The sequence below is a fragment of the Lepidochelys olivacea genome (genome assembly GCF_965140295.1).
Source record: "Lepidochelys olivacea isolate rLepOli2 genome assembly, chromosome: 8".
Lineage (NCBI taxonomy): Eukaryota > Metazoa > Chordata > Testudines > Cheloniidae > Lepidochelys > Lepidochelys olivacea.
Genome location: NC_140418.1, coordinates 7,528,528 through 7,542,938, shown reverse-complemented (window position 1 = coordinate 7,542,938; position 14,411 = coordinate 7,528,528). Strand labels below are relative to the sequence as shown.

The 14,411-nt window shown below is 43.9% G+C and overlaps 1 protein-coding gene across 3 annotated transcripts in view; it reads right to left on the bottom strand.

Annotated features, from left to right (window-relative positions):
- The window catches only part of RNF130 (ring finger protein 130), an 88,280-nt gene extending 76,939 nt beyond the window's left edge, over nucleotides 1-11,341 (bottom strand). The window contains exon 1 of one of the 3 annotated variants that reach the window (XM_084635889.1): nucleotides 10,572-11,341. In XM_084635889.1, the coding sequence (XP_084492015.1) occupies nucleotides 10,572-10,839 (268 nt within the window). In that variant the 5' untranslated portion in view covers nucleotides 10,840-11,341. The remainder of the gene's footprint in view (nucleotides 1-10,571) is intronic. The other 2 variants (XM_084635890.1, XM_084635888.1) reach the window with 2 other exon arrangements.
- Nucleotides 11,342-14,411: the final 3,070 nt, after the last annotated feature.

Here is a 14,411-nt window from a genome sequence, read left to right as displayed (position 1 = left end):
AATTACTACTAGCAAGAGAAATTGTGTTAAAAAAAGCTTGTAAGTGTGCATGTTCTGCCCTTTCAATACATGCCAAGTTCAAATTTGACCCAAAAATATAGAAGTCCTATAAAACAAGGGAGGGAAATTGTGACGACCTGAAATTCTTTCTTCATGTAATAAGGTCCACAGATTAATGGGTCTTCCACCTACTTACCATTTTGGGTGGGGGGGCAGGAAGAGAACCAGATCATCAGTCACTGGCACAAAGGGGTGCATCCTTCTCCATAAACATTTCCATAGCCAAAAAATGATGATTAAGAAAATTACACTTAATTCAAGAAAGTAACTATGGGCACCACTGTCTCCTTATGCAGAACATAATAAAAACAAAAACTTCCTTCAACCTAAAGATCAATTCTGATCCAAGTTCACAACAGAAAATACTCTACCCAAGGAATGGCCAGTCTGAAAAGTCCTTTTATTCAAATAGTAAGTACAGATAAGAAATATTCTTTCATTGTTTAAAGGTTTGCATTGGTTATAATGGTCTTTTATAAGCTGCGTGAACCCAGAGTTGAAGGCAGATATATTACAATTATGTACACATTTTTACAGTACAGCTCCTCTCAAAAGGAAGATCAGATGACATTTCAATGTCCTGGTTACAGAACTGGAGAATGAGTGAACAGACAGCTATATGGCCACCATCTTCAAGTTCCCCTTAGCCTTGGCTAATTCTGATGAAATGATGCCTTGATCCTATGACGGAATCACCAGGGTGCAACCTGGGACTGGGGTACCGCTGAGCCCTTTGTCTCACCAACCTGGGCTCCCTCTCACATTGTGATGCTATGACAAGCTGCAAACCACTCCAGGTACTGCACTTACACAGCCATCCACAGGCAGGGACACATCCAGCTGAGTTATGTGAATACTTTCACCAGCCACTCATGAACCAACAATAGAGAGGCTCCAGCCAATTCCCCACAGCTCCCCAGCCTAGGGCCTCAGGGTAGTACTGTCCTGCCCTGGTCAGAAGCCTGACCAGTGTAAGTTTATTACCCAGTCCGTCCCCCCTTCAATGTCTAGAGGACATGCGTCAGTTTTTGTTCCTGAGCAGATTCATCAAGCACTTCAAGCAAAACAGTTTTAGATAAAATATAAAATAGATTTATTAACTACAGAAAGATAGTTATCCTTTAGATAATTATTATAGTTATTTCCTTTAGAAATCCTTTTAGATTTAAAGTGATTATTAGTAATAAGCATGCAGATCGAAGTTGATTACTTAAGAAATAAAAAGTAAAGCTGAGTTAAATCCTGTCTTGTTTATAGAAATCAAGTAGTGTCTCACTCGGATAGTATAATTCCTTAATACACAGCCTGGGATTCTCCTTTCTAGCCTGGAACCACCTCCCCAGTTCAGTGTTTGTCCTTCAGACGTATTTCCAAGTGTTGAGTTGGGGGGGGGGGGGAGGAGGGGAGACGAGGAGGAGGAAAGAGAGAAAACAAGGCCAAATGATGATGTCACTTCCCCTCCTTTATAGATTCCTCCAGATTACTGGAAAGATCTTTTGCTACGACGTGAGTCAAGCAGTCTCCATTGTCTAGGTGCTTTCTCTGAGAGGTCTCCATTGTATACAATTCCTGGGTTAGTCCTAGTGTGATGATTCCCCTTAATGGGCCATGATCAGTGTCTGGCTGCGCCATTTCTGTACCTGAAAGGCTGGTTGTGGGGGTTTCCAACGTCACAACATATTTCAGTAACACACACATAGCAAACTTCATGACAGCACATACAATCCAACAGGATATTAAACAGATCAAGACTTAAAATGATACCTCACAAGGCATACTTTGTACAAAAATATATCAATTATATTGACAGTGGTAAATATGGGGGTGCCAGGGTGTCACTTTGGGATACAGAGTGTCACAGATCCCTAAACCAGCGCTTGGCCACATCATGAAATAGGTCATATTGGATGTCTTCCTTGAGACCAAACACATAGTGCGTATCAGATTATCCTCTTACAGAGTCAATTCTTCTCACATCAGGCAGCTAGTTCAAGCCTGTCTAGCTTTTGGTGCAAGACTGGCCCTTGTGTCAACAGGCAGGTCACCTTGTAGAAGAAATATGGGTAGACCTACTTGCCATGTCGAATAGTTCTCCTCAACAAGTAGTGGTGGTGGAAGAGGTATGCGTGTTTTCCTTCCAATTCTTTAATCTATTAACCATTTGAGGAGTGGCTGCTGGCCAAGTTCCTGAACCCTCCTCCTGAAAAGCTAGACACTAGCTAGACATTGTGTGGTTGCCTTGGTGTTGTAGGTCTTTGTTTTTCTTTCTAGTGTCAAGCCTGACTGTGGAGGTATTCAGCTTTCCCTTATTATCTATGGTGCATACTGGTAACAGGTTCGCTCTGCCCAAGACACCAAAAGTTATGTCTTTCTGGAAAGATGAAGACATGGTTATACTCCACTTTGTCTATACAGACCATGGCAAAGATGTGGTCTGTCATTACAAGACTCTATGGAAAATGCACAGAAGGAATCTGTGCTGTGAACCCATACAGGATGGCCCTGACCCCTAGCCAGTTTATGTTGTGCCGCTTCTCTTCCTCGGATCAGGTCTCTGATCTTTGTCTTTCAGTGGGTACTCCACTCTCCTAGACTGGCATTGGTCATTATGACTGCTCAGTCTTCCTCATGTACAAGGAACCCTTCAAATCACCAGAAGATGAAAATGGTAGCCAGTTTGGGGAAGAGAGATTCATTACTAAACAAGACAGCAGAGTGTATGGAAAAGACGGAACCTCTGAAGAAGCCTCATGTGGACTCAGGCCCATACTGGCATATCTGTGCATGACATCATTCTTGAGAGAGAGACAGACTGAGGTCTCTGAAGTTCTAGACTTCTCATGTGAGTGCCCTTAATTTACCTTGCCTCTCCTATGACACTAGCACCTTATACCATAGGTGGTGTCTCAATTTTTAATTACAATCAATATTTGGCCCTTTAGATGCATCAAGACGACACAATCCTCCAGAAACCAGGTTGCATGCTGGCTATCCATTGTTGTTTTGTTTGTAAATGGGACCCTCATTCACAAGTTGTCCAGGAAGGGAGAGATAAGGGTCTTTTGCTGTCTGAGGGCTGCTACTAGGAATGTAAGAACTTTTATGAAAGCTATAGAAACTGAACAGCCAAGAAAAAAAAAGGATCTGCTTTGAAGAGAAATATGTAGAGTCCTGCGCGGAAACACAAATGTGTATCTGCATTCAATCCGCAAAAATTATCTCTGGATGAGGATATCCGTGGATTTGCAGGGCTCTACACTGGGAGCTGGACTGAGACTCCAAGGCACCCTCCGCCTCCAGAGCCCGGTAGGGGAGAGACGTGCTGGCAGCTGTGGGGAGCTGCGGCAGACCCTTCACTTGCCCTGGGCAGGGGGCCCGAGCAGCTCACAGCCCAGTGTCCCTGCCCCGAACCCAGAGTTCCTGCCCTTTAGCCGCCCCCACCCCCAGGGCAGGTGGAGGGACCCAGACTCCCCACACAGCTCCCAGTGCAGCTCTCCCCGACCCGGCTCTGGCCGGGGATGGGGGCAGCTCAGAGCTGCCGCCTGGCTACAGTAGGAGTTGGGCGGGCAACTGTGGGGAGCCACGGTGGACCCTCCACCTGCCCTGGGTGTGGAACCCGAGCAGCTCCTGGCTCCTGTCCCTGCCCATCAGGCCCTCCACCCAGGGCAGGTGGAGGATCCATGTTGCAGTTCCTCACAGCTTCCCGCCCGCTCTTACCATCAGAGCCCCGTGCAGATACAAAATTTGTATCCACGCTGGTAATGCATAAATGGTCCACGGATATTCGCATCTGCATCCAGGGCTGTGGATACCCGCAGATACCCCACGGATTTGCAGGGCTACAGAAATATGGATTTGTTAACATGGACAAGATCAAAAACTGTGCCACAGGGCCATCAATGCCTAGCAGCTCTTCCAAAAGTTGTCCAACTGAGGATTCAGAGTAACAGCCGTGTTAGTCTGTATTCGCAAAAAGGAGTACTTGTGGCACCTTAGAGACTAACCAATTTATTTGAGCATAAGCTTTCGTGAGCTACAGCTCAAATAAATTGGTTAGTCTCTAAGGTGCCACAAGTACTCCTTTTCTTCTTTCAACTGAGGATTAGGTAACATTCAAACATGCAGGCTTGTGCAGCAAAAATATAAGACTTATACGTTAGAATTTAGATGATAGAATTTCAGCTGGAAGAATTACTGGCAGAAAAGTAGCAGTCACCTTACCACTTCCTATTTTAAAGAGGCAGCATCAATTTTGTCATGTGTGATTGTTTTAAAAAAGAAGTATCAGAGGGGTAGCCATGTTAGTCTGGATCTGTAAAAGCGGCAAAGAGTCCTGCGTTAGTCTATAAGGTGCCACAGGACTCTTTGCTGCTTTTAAAAATCAGTTGACTGGGTCAGATTATATACAAGTACTGCTTTTTAAAAGACTATCAGAGAGTTTACACAAAAGAGCATTTTAGCTACAAAAGGTAGTATTTTGGATTTAACTAAATTGATTAGAAGAAGCACTTTGAAATGAGAATTAATCTGGTTTCAAAGGACTCATTAATTCATATGGAAAGAAAGGAAAATCCCTGCAGTTTATGCAACTTTTTTGTAATACTTCATTTTTTTCTTGGTGGCTCAATAGAAAAATTTAATTGCCACTCAACTGTAAACCCCAGTAGTTTTAGTCTAGCTATATCTCCTAATCCCTATTGTCTGACACGATTTAGGCTATATGCATCTAAACCCATCTCTGCCACAATCCTTTCTTCACAATGCTCTCCCTGTTCTTGTTTGTTCATTTAGTCACCAGTCACATATTGTCTAAATCTCAAGACTGAACAATCTGGGGCAGGCACTGTTTTATTTGTACATTCCAAGTATAGCAGGGCACAATCAGGCTCCATAGGCGCGGTCGTAATAAAAAAATAAAACAGTACTATGCAACAGTATGTGGTTGACTGGGATTTGCAAAAATAGCATATTCATCCCCTAGAAAAGGACATGCCTTACTTTGCTCAATAGTTCCTTTTTCACACAATTAAGGAACAAGAGTTCAGAAAAGTCTCACCCGTCTGCCAGAAAATGGCTGAAAAACAAGAAGTTTCAAGGTGTTCACATGTTAAACCAAGGAAATTGCAGGATGGGAGTACACTATTTCTCACACTGATGCTAAGCATTGCTGGGAAAAACAAGTTACAGTCACTAAATTCCTATGTTTAAATTCCTTGGTTTATTTTATAAACTTGTTTTAAATCCCTGGATTGTACACACACGATCATGGGTTAATATTGACCACTACAGGTTCCCAATTCCCAAGACTTTTCACTGTGAAAAAATATATACTCTATAAAATACTTGTTTTTTTAAAAAAAAAAACATCTTCCAGAGAAACTTTCAAAGGTAGAGCAAGCAATAAGAATCCACTCTAAACACACTAATGATCACTGGGATTATTACAAAAATCTTTGCAGATATTAGATCTGTTAGAAAACTATATTGTCAGTCTTACAGATATTGAAATAAGGAGTCAGTTTTGCTCATTTAAAGTATCAGCATAATCTTTAAAATGTTAAATACCAACTGCACCTATAGTCATAGAACCATAGAATATCAGGGTTGGAAGGGACCTCAGGAGGTCATCTAGTCCAACCCCCTGCTCAAAGCAGGACCAATCCCCAACTAAATCATCCCAGCCAGAGCTCTGTCAAGCCTGACCTTAAAAACCTCTAAGGAAGGAGATTCTACCACCTCCCTAGGTAACGCATTCCAGTGTTTCACCACCTTCCTAGTGAAAAAGTTTTTCCTAATATCCAACTTAAACCTCTCCCACTGCAACTTGAGACCATTACTCCTTGTCCTGTCCTCTTCCACCACTGAGAATAGTCTAGAACCATCCTCTCTGGAACCACCTCTCAGGTAGTTGAAAGCAGATATCAAATGCCCCCCTCATTCTTCTCTTCTGCAGACTAAACAATCCCAGTTCCCTCAGCCTCTCCTCATAAGTCATGTGTTCCAGTCCCCTAATCATTTTTGTTGCCCTTCGCTGGACTCTCTCCAATTTATCCACATCCTTCTTGTAGTGCGGGGCCCAAAACTGGACACAGTACACCAGATGAGGCCTCACCAATGTCGAATAGAGGGGAACGATCACGTCCTTCGATCTGCTGGCTATGCCCCTACTTATACATCCCAAAATGCCATTGGCCTTCTTGGCAACAAGGGCACATTGTTGACTCATATCCAGCTTCTCGTCCACTGTCACCCCAGGTCCTTTTCCGCAGAACTGCTGCCTAGCCATTCGGTTCCTAGTCTGTAGCGGTGCATTGGGTTCTTCCATCCTAAGTGCAGGACCCTGCACTTATCCTTGTTGAACCTCATCAGATTTCTTTTGACCCAATCCTCCAATTTGTCTAGGTCCCTCTGTATCCTATCCCTGCCCTCCAGCGTATCTACCACTCCTCCTAGTTTAGTATCATCTGCAAATTTGCTGAGAGTGCAATCCACACCATCCTCCAGATCATTTATGAAGATATTGAACAAAACCGGCCCCAGGACCGACCCTTGGGGCACTCCACTTGATACCGGCTGCCAACTAGACATGGAGCCATTGATCACTACCCATTGAGCCCGACAATCTAGCCAACTTTCTACCCACCTTATAGTGCATTCATCCAGCCCATACTACTTTAACTTGCTGGCAAGAATACTGTGGGAGACTATGTCAAAAGCTTTGCGAAAGTCAAGAAACAATACATCCACTGCTTTTCCTTCATCCACAGAACCAGTAATCTCATCATAGAAGGCGATTAGATTAGTCAGGCTAATTAGGATTATTCCTAGAGAAGCTGGTAACAGACCTATAAAAGAATTCTTCCATCATAATTATTCAGTATTGATGTCATAAAGTAATCTCTGGTTTCCCATCAGTACCTATTTTATTATCATCTCTATATTTAGAAGTTACATATTCTCATGATAAAAATTAAGTACCTGGCTTTGAGTAATGTAAAATAAAAAAATATATAGTTCTTGGGACAATGAGAAAAGGACCCAAAACACATGTAAGTGGAGAACAAAAGAACACAGGAGATATTCAGCCTTTATATTAAATCTATGTATACTTTTGTAAGAAAGTTATGTTGTATTTCCATTTTAGGGTAACTGTGACATGCCATACCATTCAAGTTACACTAGCAATTTACATTCACAGAATCACTTTTGTGAATTACCATCTAATCAAGTAAAGTTTATCTGGGTGGAATACAGATTTTAAAATCAGATATCAAATTCACACAAAAGTTTTTAACTAGGCAGAGAGAAATCAAGTTGTCTTAATGTGCGTACTAACAGGACAGAGTAATAAACCGGAAGTATTTCAGCTACATATGTGGACAGAAAAGAAGGGAAAAATGCACAAGTTTAAAAAAATTGCAAAATGATGCAACCACATCTTTAACGTCTGGGAAGACCACCACATAATTGCATGGGACTACAGCATCTTAAAAAATTTGTTTTAATAGCATATAAAAATATTGAGTAAACAAAGAGCCAAGTCATAAAAACTACCATGAGGAGTCCCCACTATGGCAGTTAAGTATCTTCAGGATTGGTCCTAATGCCACTATATGTGAAAGAAAGTTACTTCTCTATATGCAATGAGTCTACAGTGCACTGAAGTAACATTTGCACACAAAGAGAGGCATTTCAGGTCCTCAACACAGGGATGCTCTCAGTATATGCATAAGCAAAGTCATTATGCTGAGCACTCAGGTTCATGAAAATTCCATGTAAGACAGTGATTGAGTGAGCTGCTACCAAGCCCTAATTTCATTATCAGTAAATCTGCATATATAAATATCACAAATATAAGGTCTTTTCTGCTTAGCCTAAGTGACAGGTAAAGAGTTGATGTATAGACAAGATTACAGTCCTAGTTCAGCAAAGGATGCACTATTTATTCTGGTTTAAGAGCTATTATTACCTTCTAAACAAACTCTTGCACCAAGTTAAACAGACAATGATCAAGGTTTTAGGGCAACTGCTAGTAGCAGGAAGGCATTAAGGCTCACTTATCAAATACAGCAATAGTACCAAGATAAAACAGAACCCTAAAGACTATTTATAAGCGTGCAAATTGGTATGTTAGTTACAGCTTGTGAAATAAATATTTTAATCTTCTCTACTCTAAATGAATAGTGCAATCCTATTATTTTTACCTGTGGGAAAATGTGCCTTTGCACAAATAAAGCAACATACGCAAGATTTTAACAGAGCAGTGTAAAGCACTTCATAAAAGAGATTAAAGGAACAGTGGAAGACAGTTAGGTCTACCTTTATAGGCTTCTCTTGACAAGCTGAAGGACAGAACTGAACCTGTTCAGCAACTGATGAAATATCAAACATTAATAATTACAGCATGTCAGAACTGAAATAATTCAGGTCTGCAATTTCATGATTCACCATGCTACCTAGTTGAAATTATTTGCCATATTATACTTTTAAGGCTGTTTCATGGACATGCTAAGGTTTTATTTAAGCTTTTCTCTTGTTATTCCAGTGAAAATACTATCATCCTTTGACAAATGCTTTCATTAACTCTTTGGAGATGACTATCAGAAAAGAATGCAAAAAAGATTGCTAAAATAGAATTAAGGATTGTTTCATCAATAATTTTTATTGATAAAAGATGCAGCACTTCGCTGTAAAGGAAATCCAGATGTCAGACTCTTTTATATACTAAAAGCAATATATGTTAAAAAGAAACAATACCACCTATAAGACATTGTTTTACATCTCCTTCCATTTCACCAAGATCACTTGACAAGAAATTAAGATGCTTTCAGGGCAGGGAGGGAGGGGGGAAGAATGGGAGAGAACAGAGAGGTCAACCACCACTGGAGGGCCTTTATTTGAATTCCAAATCCGTCCCTCCCAGTGCCCCTCAGGAACAAATCAATCAATGGTTTTATTTTGACTGTGATAAAAAAAAAAGTGTTTTTCAGAATGTGGTATTCTAGCATGTTCTAAGTAACACTTAGAAAAACTCTAGTGAAGCTCAGGGCTTCAACTAGACCAGCTAGTACGTGCTAAAATACAACCTGCCTTGACATTACACTAGTCTTTTAAAATATATTAGTTACCACATCCCAAAATACAAAAAAATCTTCTCATATTTTAGCCTACTCAAGGCAAATCCTATAAGTGGCCTTCAGCATAAAAACATAACATTGTGATGTTAGGATTTGTGACAGGTAATTATGACAATTCAAAATATTTTTTCAATTCTTTTAAAAATGTATATTTTAGGTTCCGTTCTCTCCCCCCACTCCCAAATACTAGATATTAATTTCTGGGTTTACAGTACAAGCACTAGAAGATTATTTTATATTCCTCTCTCTCTAGAAGTTCAGCATCCAGAAAACATGCTAGGAACCAGATATGATCCATCAAATAAGTCCATCACCCAAGAAAGGTAGCAGCCTGCAAACACCCTGTGATACATCATTTAATTCAAGAGATACCATTTAAAAATTTTACTATTTTGACTTGCTCAAATATTCCTACTTAATGGCTTTCGTTCCAGCCTTGACAAGGATTAGTATCATTAAAAGAACATGAATAGCTTAATATTCTCTAAGAATCTCACATTTTATTTATCAGAATGTAACCAACAAAAAAGTTAAAGCTATTACATTCACATTTTAATTAAAATGCTAATATCACTAGTTACAAAAACAGTGCACACATTAATAAAGGATGAAAACTGGGTAAGGTGTAATTACACAGACACACATATGTGGTGTATTGCTTGTATCAGATGCAAGCATACTGTGGGTGTCTGAAACACACCAGGATGCAAGCTTGTTGACGTCAACCATCCTGTAACTGCAAATACATTGAAATAAGGTTAAGTGTACAACTGACTATGTTATCAAGTGGTTTTATACAGTTAGACACATCAAATTCTCCTGATAAATAACTAGTATGGAAGCTCTGAGATAAACTGTTTGTAGTAATTTTGACATTGGAGATTTTGCTACATTACTTTGTTTAATGCACTAATACCTAATATCTAACACTGCCATTAATTCAGAAAGAATGCATGAGTCTCGACATGACTTAACACTTGCTGAACCCTGTACAACTGCTCAGTACTAGCACACTCAGAAACAGATTATGAATATTCTAGCAAGGGAAAGTCCTCCCTCCTCTTCTTTGCCAGAGCTAACAATGAAAATCTGCAAGCCTTACACACAGATAACTGCTCTGTCAACAAGATACCAGATAGCAAGTGAATGATTTACTCTGCGATCAGATTAGATAGTTTACTAGTCACCACAGCACAAAAAAGCATCAGCCACGTTTATTTTGTTAGTAGCTGTGCTTATTTTGTGCGCGCTACCCAACATAATCTTACTCAATAATCAAGCATACATCGAAAACCCAGAAAAAGATCTAGGATACTTTCAAGGCAGAGCCTCTCCGTTCACAATAAAGGAAAAGTGGTGGTCAACGATATTTACCTCCGTTGATAGGCACTGGTGCCAGAAGCAGGCCTTTGACCTCCACTTTGGGGGAATCCTGCCCGTAGCGTCCACGATCGATCCTTAGTAACGTAGGGCTGACTCGGTCGGGGCTCAATACAGTCACGTTGATGAGGGCTGTGTAATATGCCTGACTGGTATTATCCGCGCTAGCCAGCAAGACACAGCAGTTAACCAGGACCCAGACGGGCAAGGAAGAGAGACGGTTCCAATACTGTGAAGTCCACTTCGCGATCATCATCTTCATCCGAAGTCGAACGAGCCCAGATGCAGGTTTAAAGCGTCTTCCCAGGCCAAGGCGCCGCCTCGAGCGCAGCGCGCGTGGTTATTCCCCCACGCCCAGACAGGGGCCGCGGGCTCACCGCGCCGGCGGAGGCAGGGAAGCCCTCGGGCCGCAGGCAGTCCATCTACGGGCCAGCAGCAGTGCAGGTGGCCCCGGTGAGCTACCGACGAAGGGCCCCGCCCCGCCCTCCCGAACTTGGGCTCACAGCCTCGGGCGGCTCCTGCGCATCCCGCCGCGGCCCGGCCCCCGGGGCTCAGCGCAGGGCCGGCGCGGCTCTAGGCAGCCCCCGGCGGAGAGTCCCGCGCTGTGCCCGCGCGGCTACGGGGATGCCTACGCGGGCTGGGGGGATGCGGCGGCGGCGGCGGCTCGCGGCCCCCCGCTGCGGGTCACCGGGCTGGGCGCGGAGCGGGCGCCGGCCAGCGCGAGGGGCGCCCGCCGGGGCTGCAGGTCTCCTCCCCGCGCGCTCCGGACTCCGTCGGGCGCTCTCAGCCCCTCCCCCCTCGCTTCAGGACCCCCCCGCCCCTCAGACTCGCAGCCTCCCCCGCGGGCGGGGATCCGCTCAGTGCCGCGGGGGCTGCCCCCTCCGGCCCGGCCGCTCCCGCTGACGGCTACCGCTCCATGCCCGGCTCTGCAGCTCCCTCCCCGGGCCGGGACTCCGAGAGGCGCCGCGCCGACGCGACGCGACCCGCTCCTCAGGCAAAGCCCGCGCCCGGCGCGCGGACCCCGACAACCGCCAGCTCTTACTTCCCCGACTGCTGCGCAAGCGCACTACGCCCCGCCCCCGCCCACCGCTATGAGGGGGAGGCGGGGCTCTGGAGAGTCACACCCACGTGGGGGCGTGGTTAACAGAGAGGGGGCGGTTCTGCAGGGAGTCACACCCACTGGGGGGGGCGAGGCTACCTAGAAAGGGGATGGCTATTACACTGAGGGGAGGTGCCTGGAGGTGAGGCGAGGTGGGGCGGGGCCAGTCCAGTCAGGAAAAGGGGTGGAGCTAGCAGCAGACTGCTGCACCCCATGCCAGAGGGTGTGGAGGAGCTGGGGAGAAAGGGGTGCGTCCTATGAGAATCCTCCTAGTTACTTCCTTTGAGGGGTTGCAGGGGCTCCCTCCCAGCTGGGAAGTGCTGGGAGCTGCACCTTCTGATGCCTTGGTGGTGGAGCAGGGGTGGCAAAGCTGAGCAAGACCTAAGGGAGGGAGGTGTAATGAGTCTCTTTGTCAATGGGCCTTGGAGAGAATGGGCCTGGGGAGAGAACTGCCCTTCACCCATAGAGATAGGTCTCTTCTGGTTGGGACCACATGGGGATAGTCTCTGGACAACAGGATCAGAGTCTGCTCTCTGTTACTTCAGTGACTCACCAGGGTCAGTCAGGGTTCATGGTATCATATGTATGAGCAGGATCTTGCCCCTCTGTCTCCAAGACTGCCTCCTCTGCCTTAAATGTACTGAAAGGAAAATCAGAAGGACATAACAACGTCCTCCGGTTAGACTCTCAAGACTTTGAGCTGAAGCAGCATCTGATCTTTGACAGGCTCAATTTTCTTAACAGAAGGATTTGCAAAACATAACTGCTGACATTTTTCCTCAGAAGCCCTGTCAGTGCCTCTAGGACATAAACTAGAATTCAATAGACTATTAAGAGCCCTAAATACAAGGTCTGGGCCATTTTAGATACTCTACAGTTAATATAGTGAAGAAATACTTGACTCTACAAACTCAGTTTTCTTATTCAGGGATTTAGACATAAGGACAAATGCTGTGCCTAGAGCGTCTCCATTATTCTTTTAGCTTTTTTACCTCTAAGATCCAGAGCTCTGCTGAGTACCAAGCCAATCAGTGAGCATGATTAAAAGCACACGTCTAAAATGGAAAAAATGTGTTGTATGCATGGGAGGAAGGAGGGGTGATGTGGGAAAGTAAAAAATAATTTGGCCAATTAAAACTAGAAAGAGAATTTAAGTAGGTTTTTCACTACGGTGTAACAACCTGATTTGGAATTTGGCCAGGACATTTGTCCATTCCAGCATGAGTTGGCTTTTGTTTTCTGTAGAAAAATGAAAAAATTTACAACTACCCAGATGTTACTGAGTTAAATAAATATTAATATTAGATTTCTTCATTTAAATAACATCATAGAAGTTCCAAGGATCTGGGTCTGTGCATGGCTACAGGAATAATCAAAAATAAAGCACCAAAAAAAAAAAAAAACCCTTCCAGGCCTCACATAGGCAAGTATTTGAAACTCCACAAAACTTATTTGTATGGGAAGGAAAACTAATTGTTTTTGTATTTGAAACTTATTTCTGGGAAGGAAAACTAGTAATCCAGTATTTAAGTCTTCATAGGACCTTTGTTGAGAATACTTTCTGAATTCCTGAGCAAATAATTGTGCTGATGTTCTTTTGCAATATGCACTCCCTGATGACTTTACCAACAGCTGTGGAAGGCCTCAAGATAAGGGTGGTGATTAACCTTATATATTGTGGTTAAACTGCTCCACTCTATAACTGTTGTGATGCACCTGGTCACAGATGCATGTGAGCTAGCAAAGAGAAAGAACTTTCTGTATTTTCATTTACTTGTAACCAGGCAGTTAAATTCTGTCCTTGGAAATGTCCGTGTAACTTCCAACGAAGAAGTGGGAATCACATGTGTGCCTCTGAGAGCACAAATTGGCCCACGAGGCCCACTAAAGGCATGTAACTTGTGGAGTTGTAAAATCCTCTGAGATGCTGTTTATGAAAAGCTCTGTAGAAATGTCAATACAATGCAGGAAATGTCTTTGAAGCAGCAGTGGAATGTTCTGCTTTCACATCATATTTTTTTCCCCTCTCCTGCTTGGGAAATGCTGGGTGAAGAACCACAATGATTTCACTAATGGCCTCTAAGCATTTTACAAAACCTTTCATCCTGTATACAAGGGGGAGGGACTACAAGGCAAAAGTAATGACAAATGCTTATATTTCAATAATGCCTTCATAGGTAATGTTTCAGAACCCTGTCTCATCACGCTTGGAATACAGATGGTAGTTTAATTTTATGGGCCAGCAGCTCTGTGGTGTTTAAAGCAAACTCAGAGTTAGCACTTTTACTGTTGAAATACTCCTTTTCCCAGAGCAGTCCTCATAAACAGCTGGATTCATCTTGGCACTGGTGCAGGCACCAGCCCCAGGACAGAGGAGAGGCAGTTTCCTCCTCCCCTGTTCAGTGGCAGCAGGGGGTGGGGTGGCCCACAGTGCGAGTTTGGGCAGCTTGCCAGGCTGTGCTAATTTGTGTCCCTGCTTCAATGGCTCCTATGCGGCTTTGTAGGGGCACAGAATTTCTGGGGCGAATGCCCCGCCACACACTCCTGCTCCCAGTCTGCTTCCTCCAGTCCATCCCTTCCCCAGAATGCCCCCAAGCCCAAGGGCTGTTGTGAAGGCAGCATGGTGCTGATGGAACTGGCTGTGCTGGAGGCATTCCTAGGTGGTCCCTGACACCTGCTCTGTAGAGCCTTTCTGCCAGCTGGAAGGAACTACAAGGCAGGGATGAATAGGGATA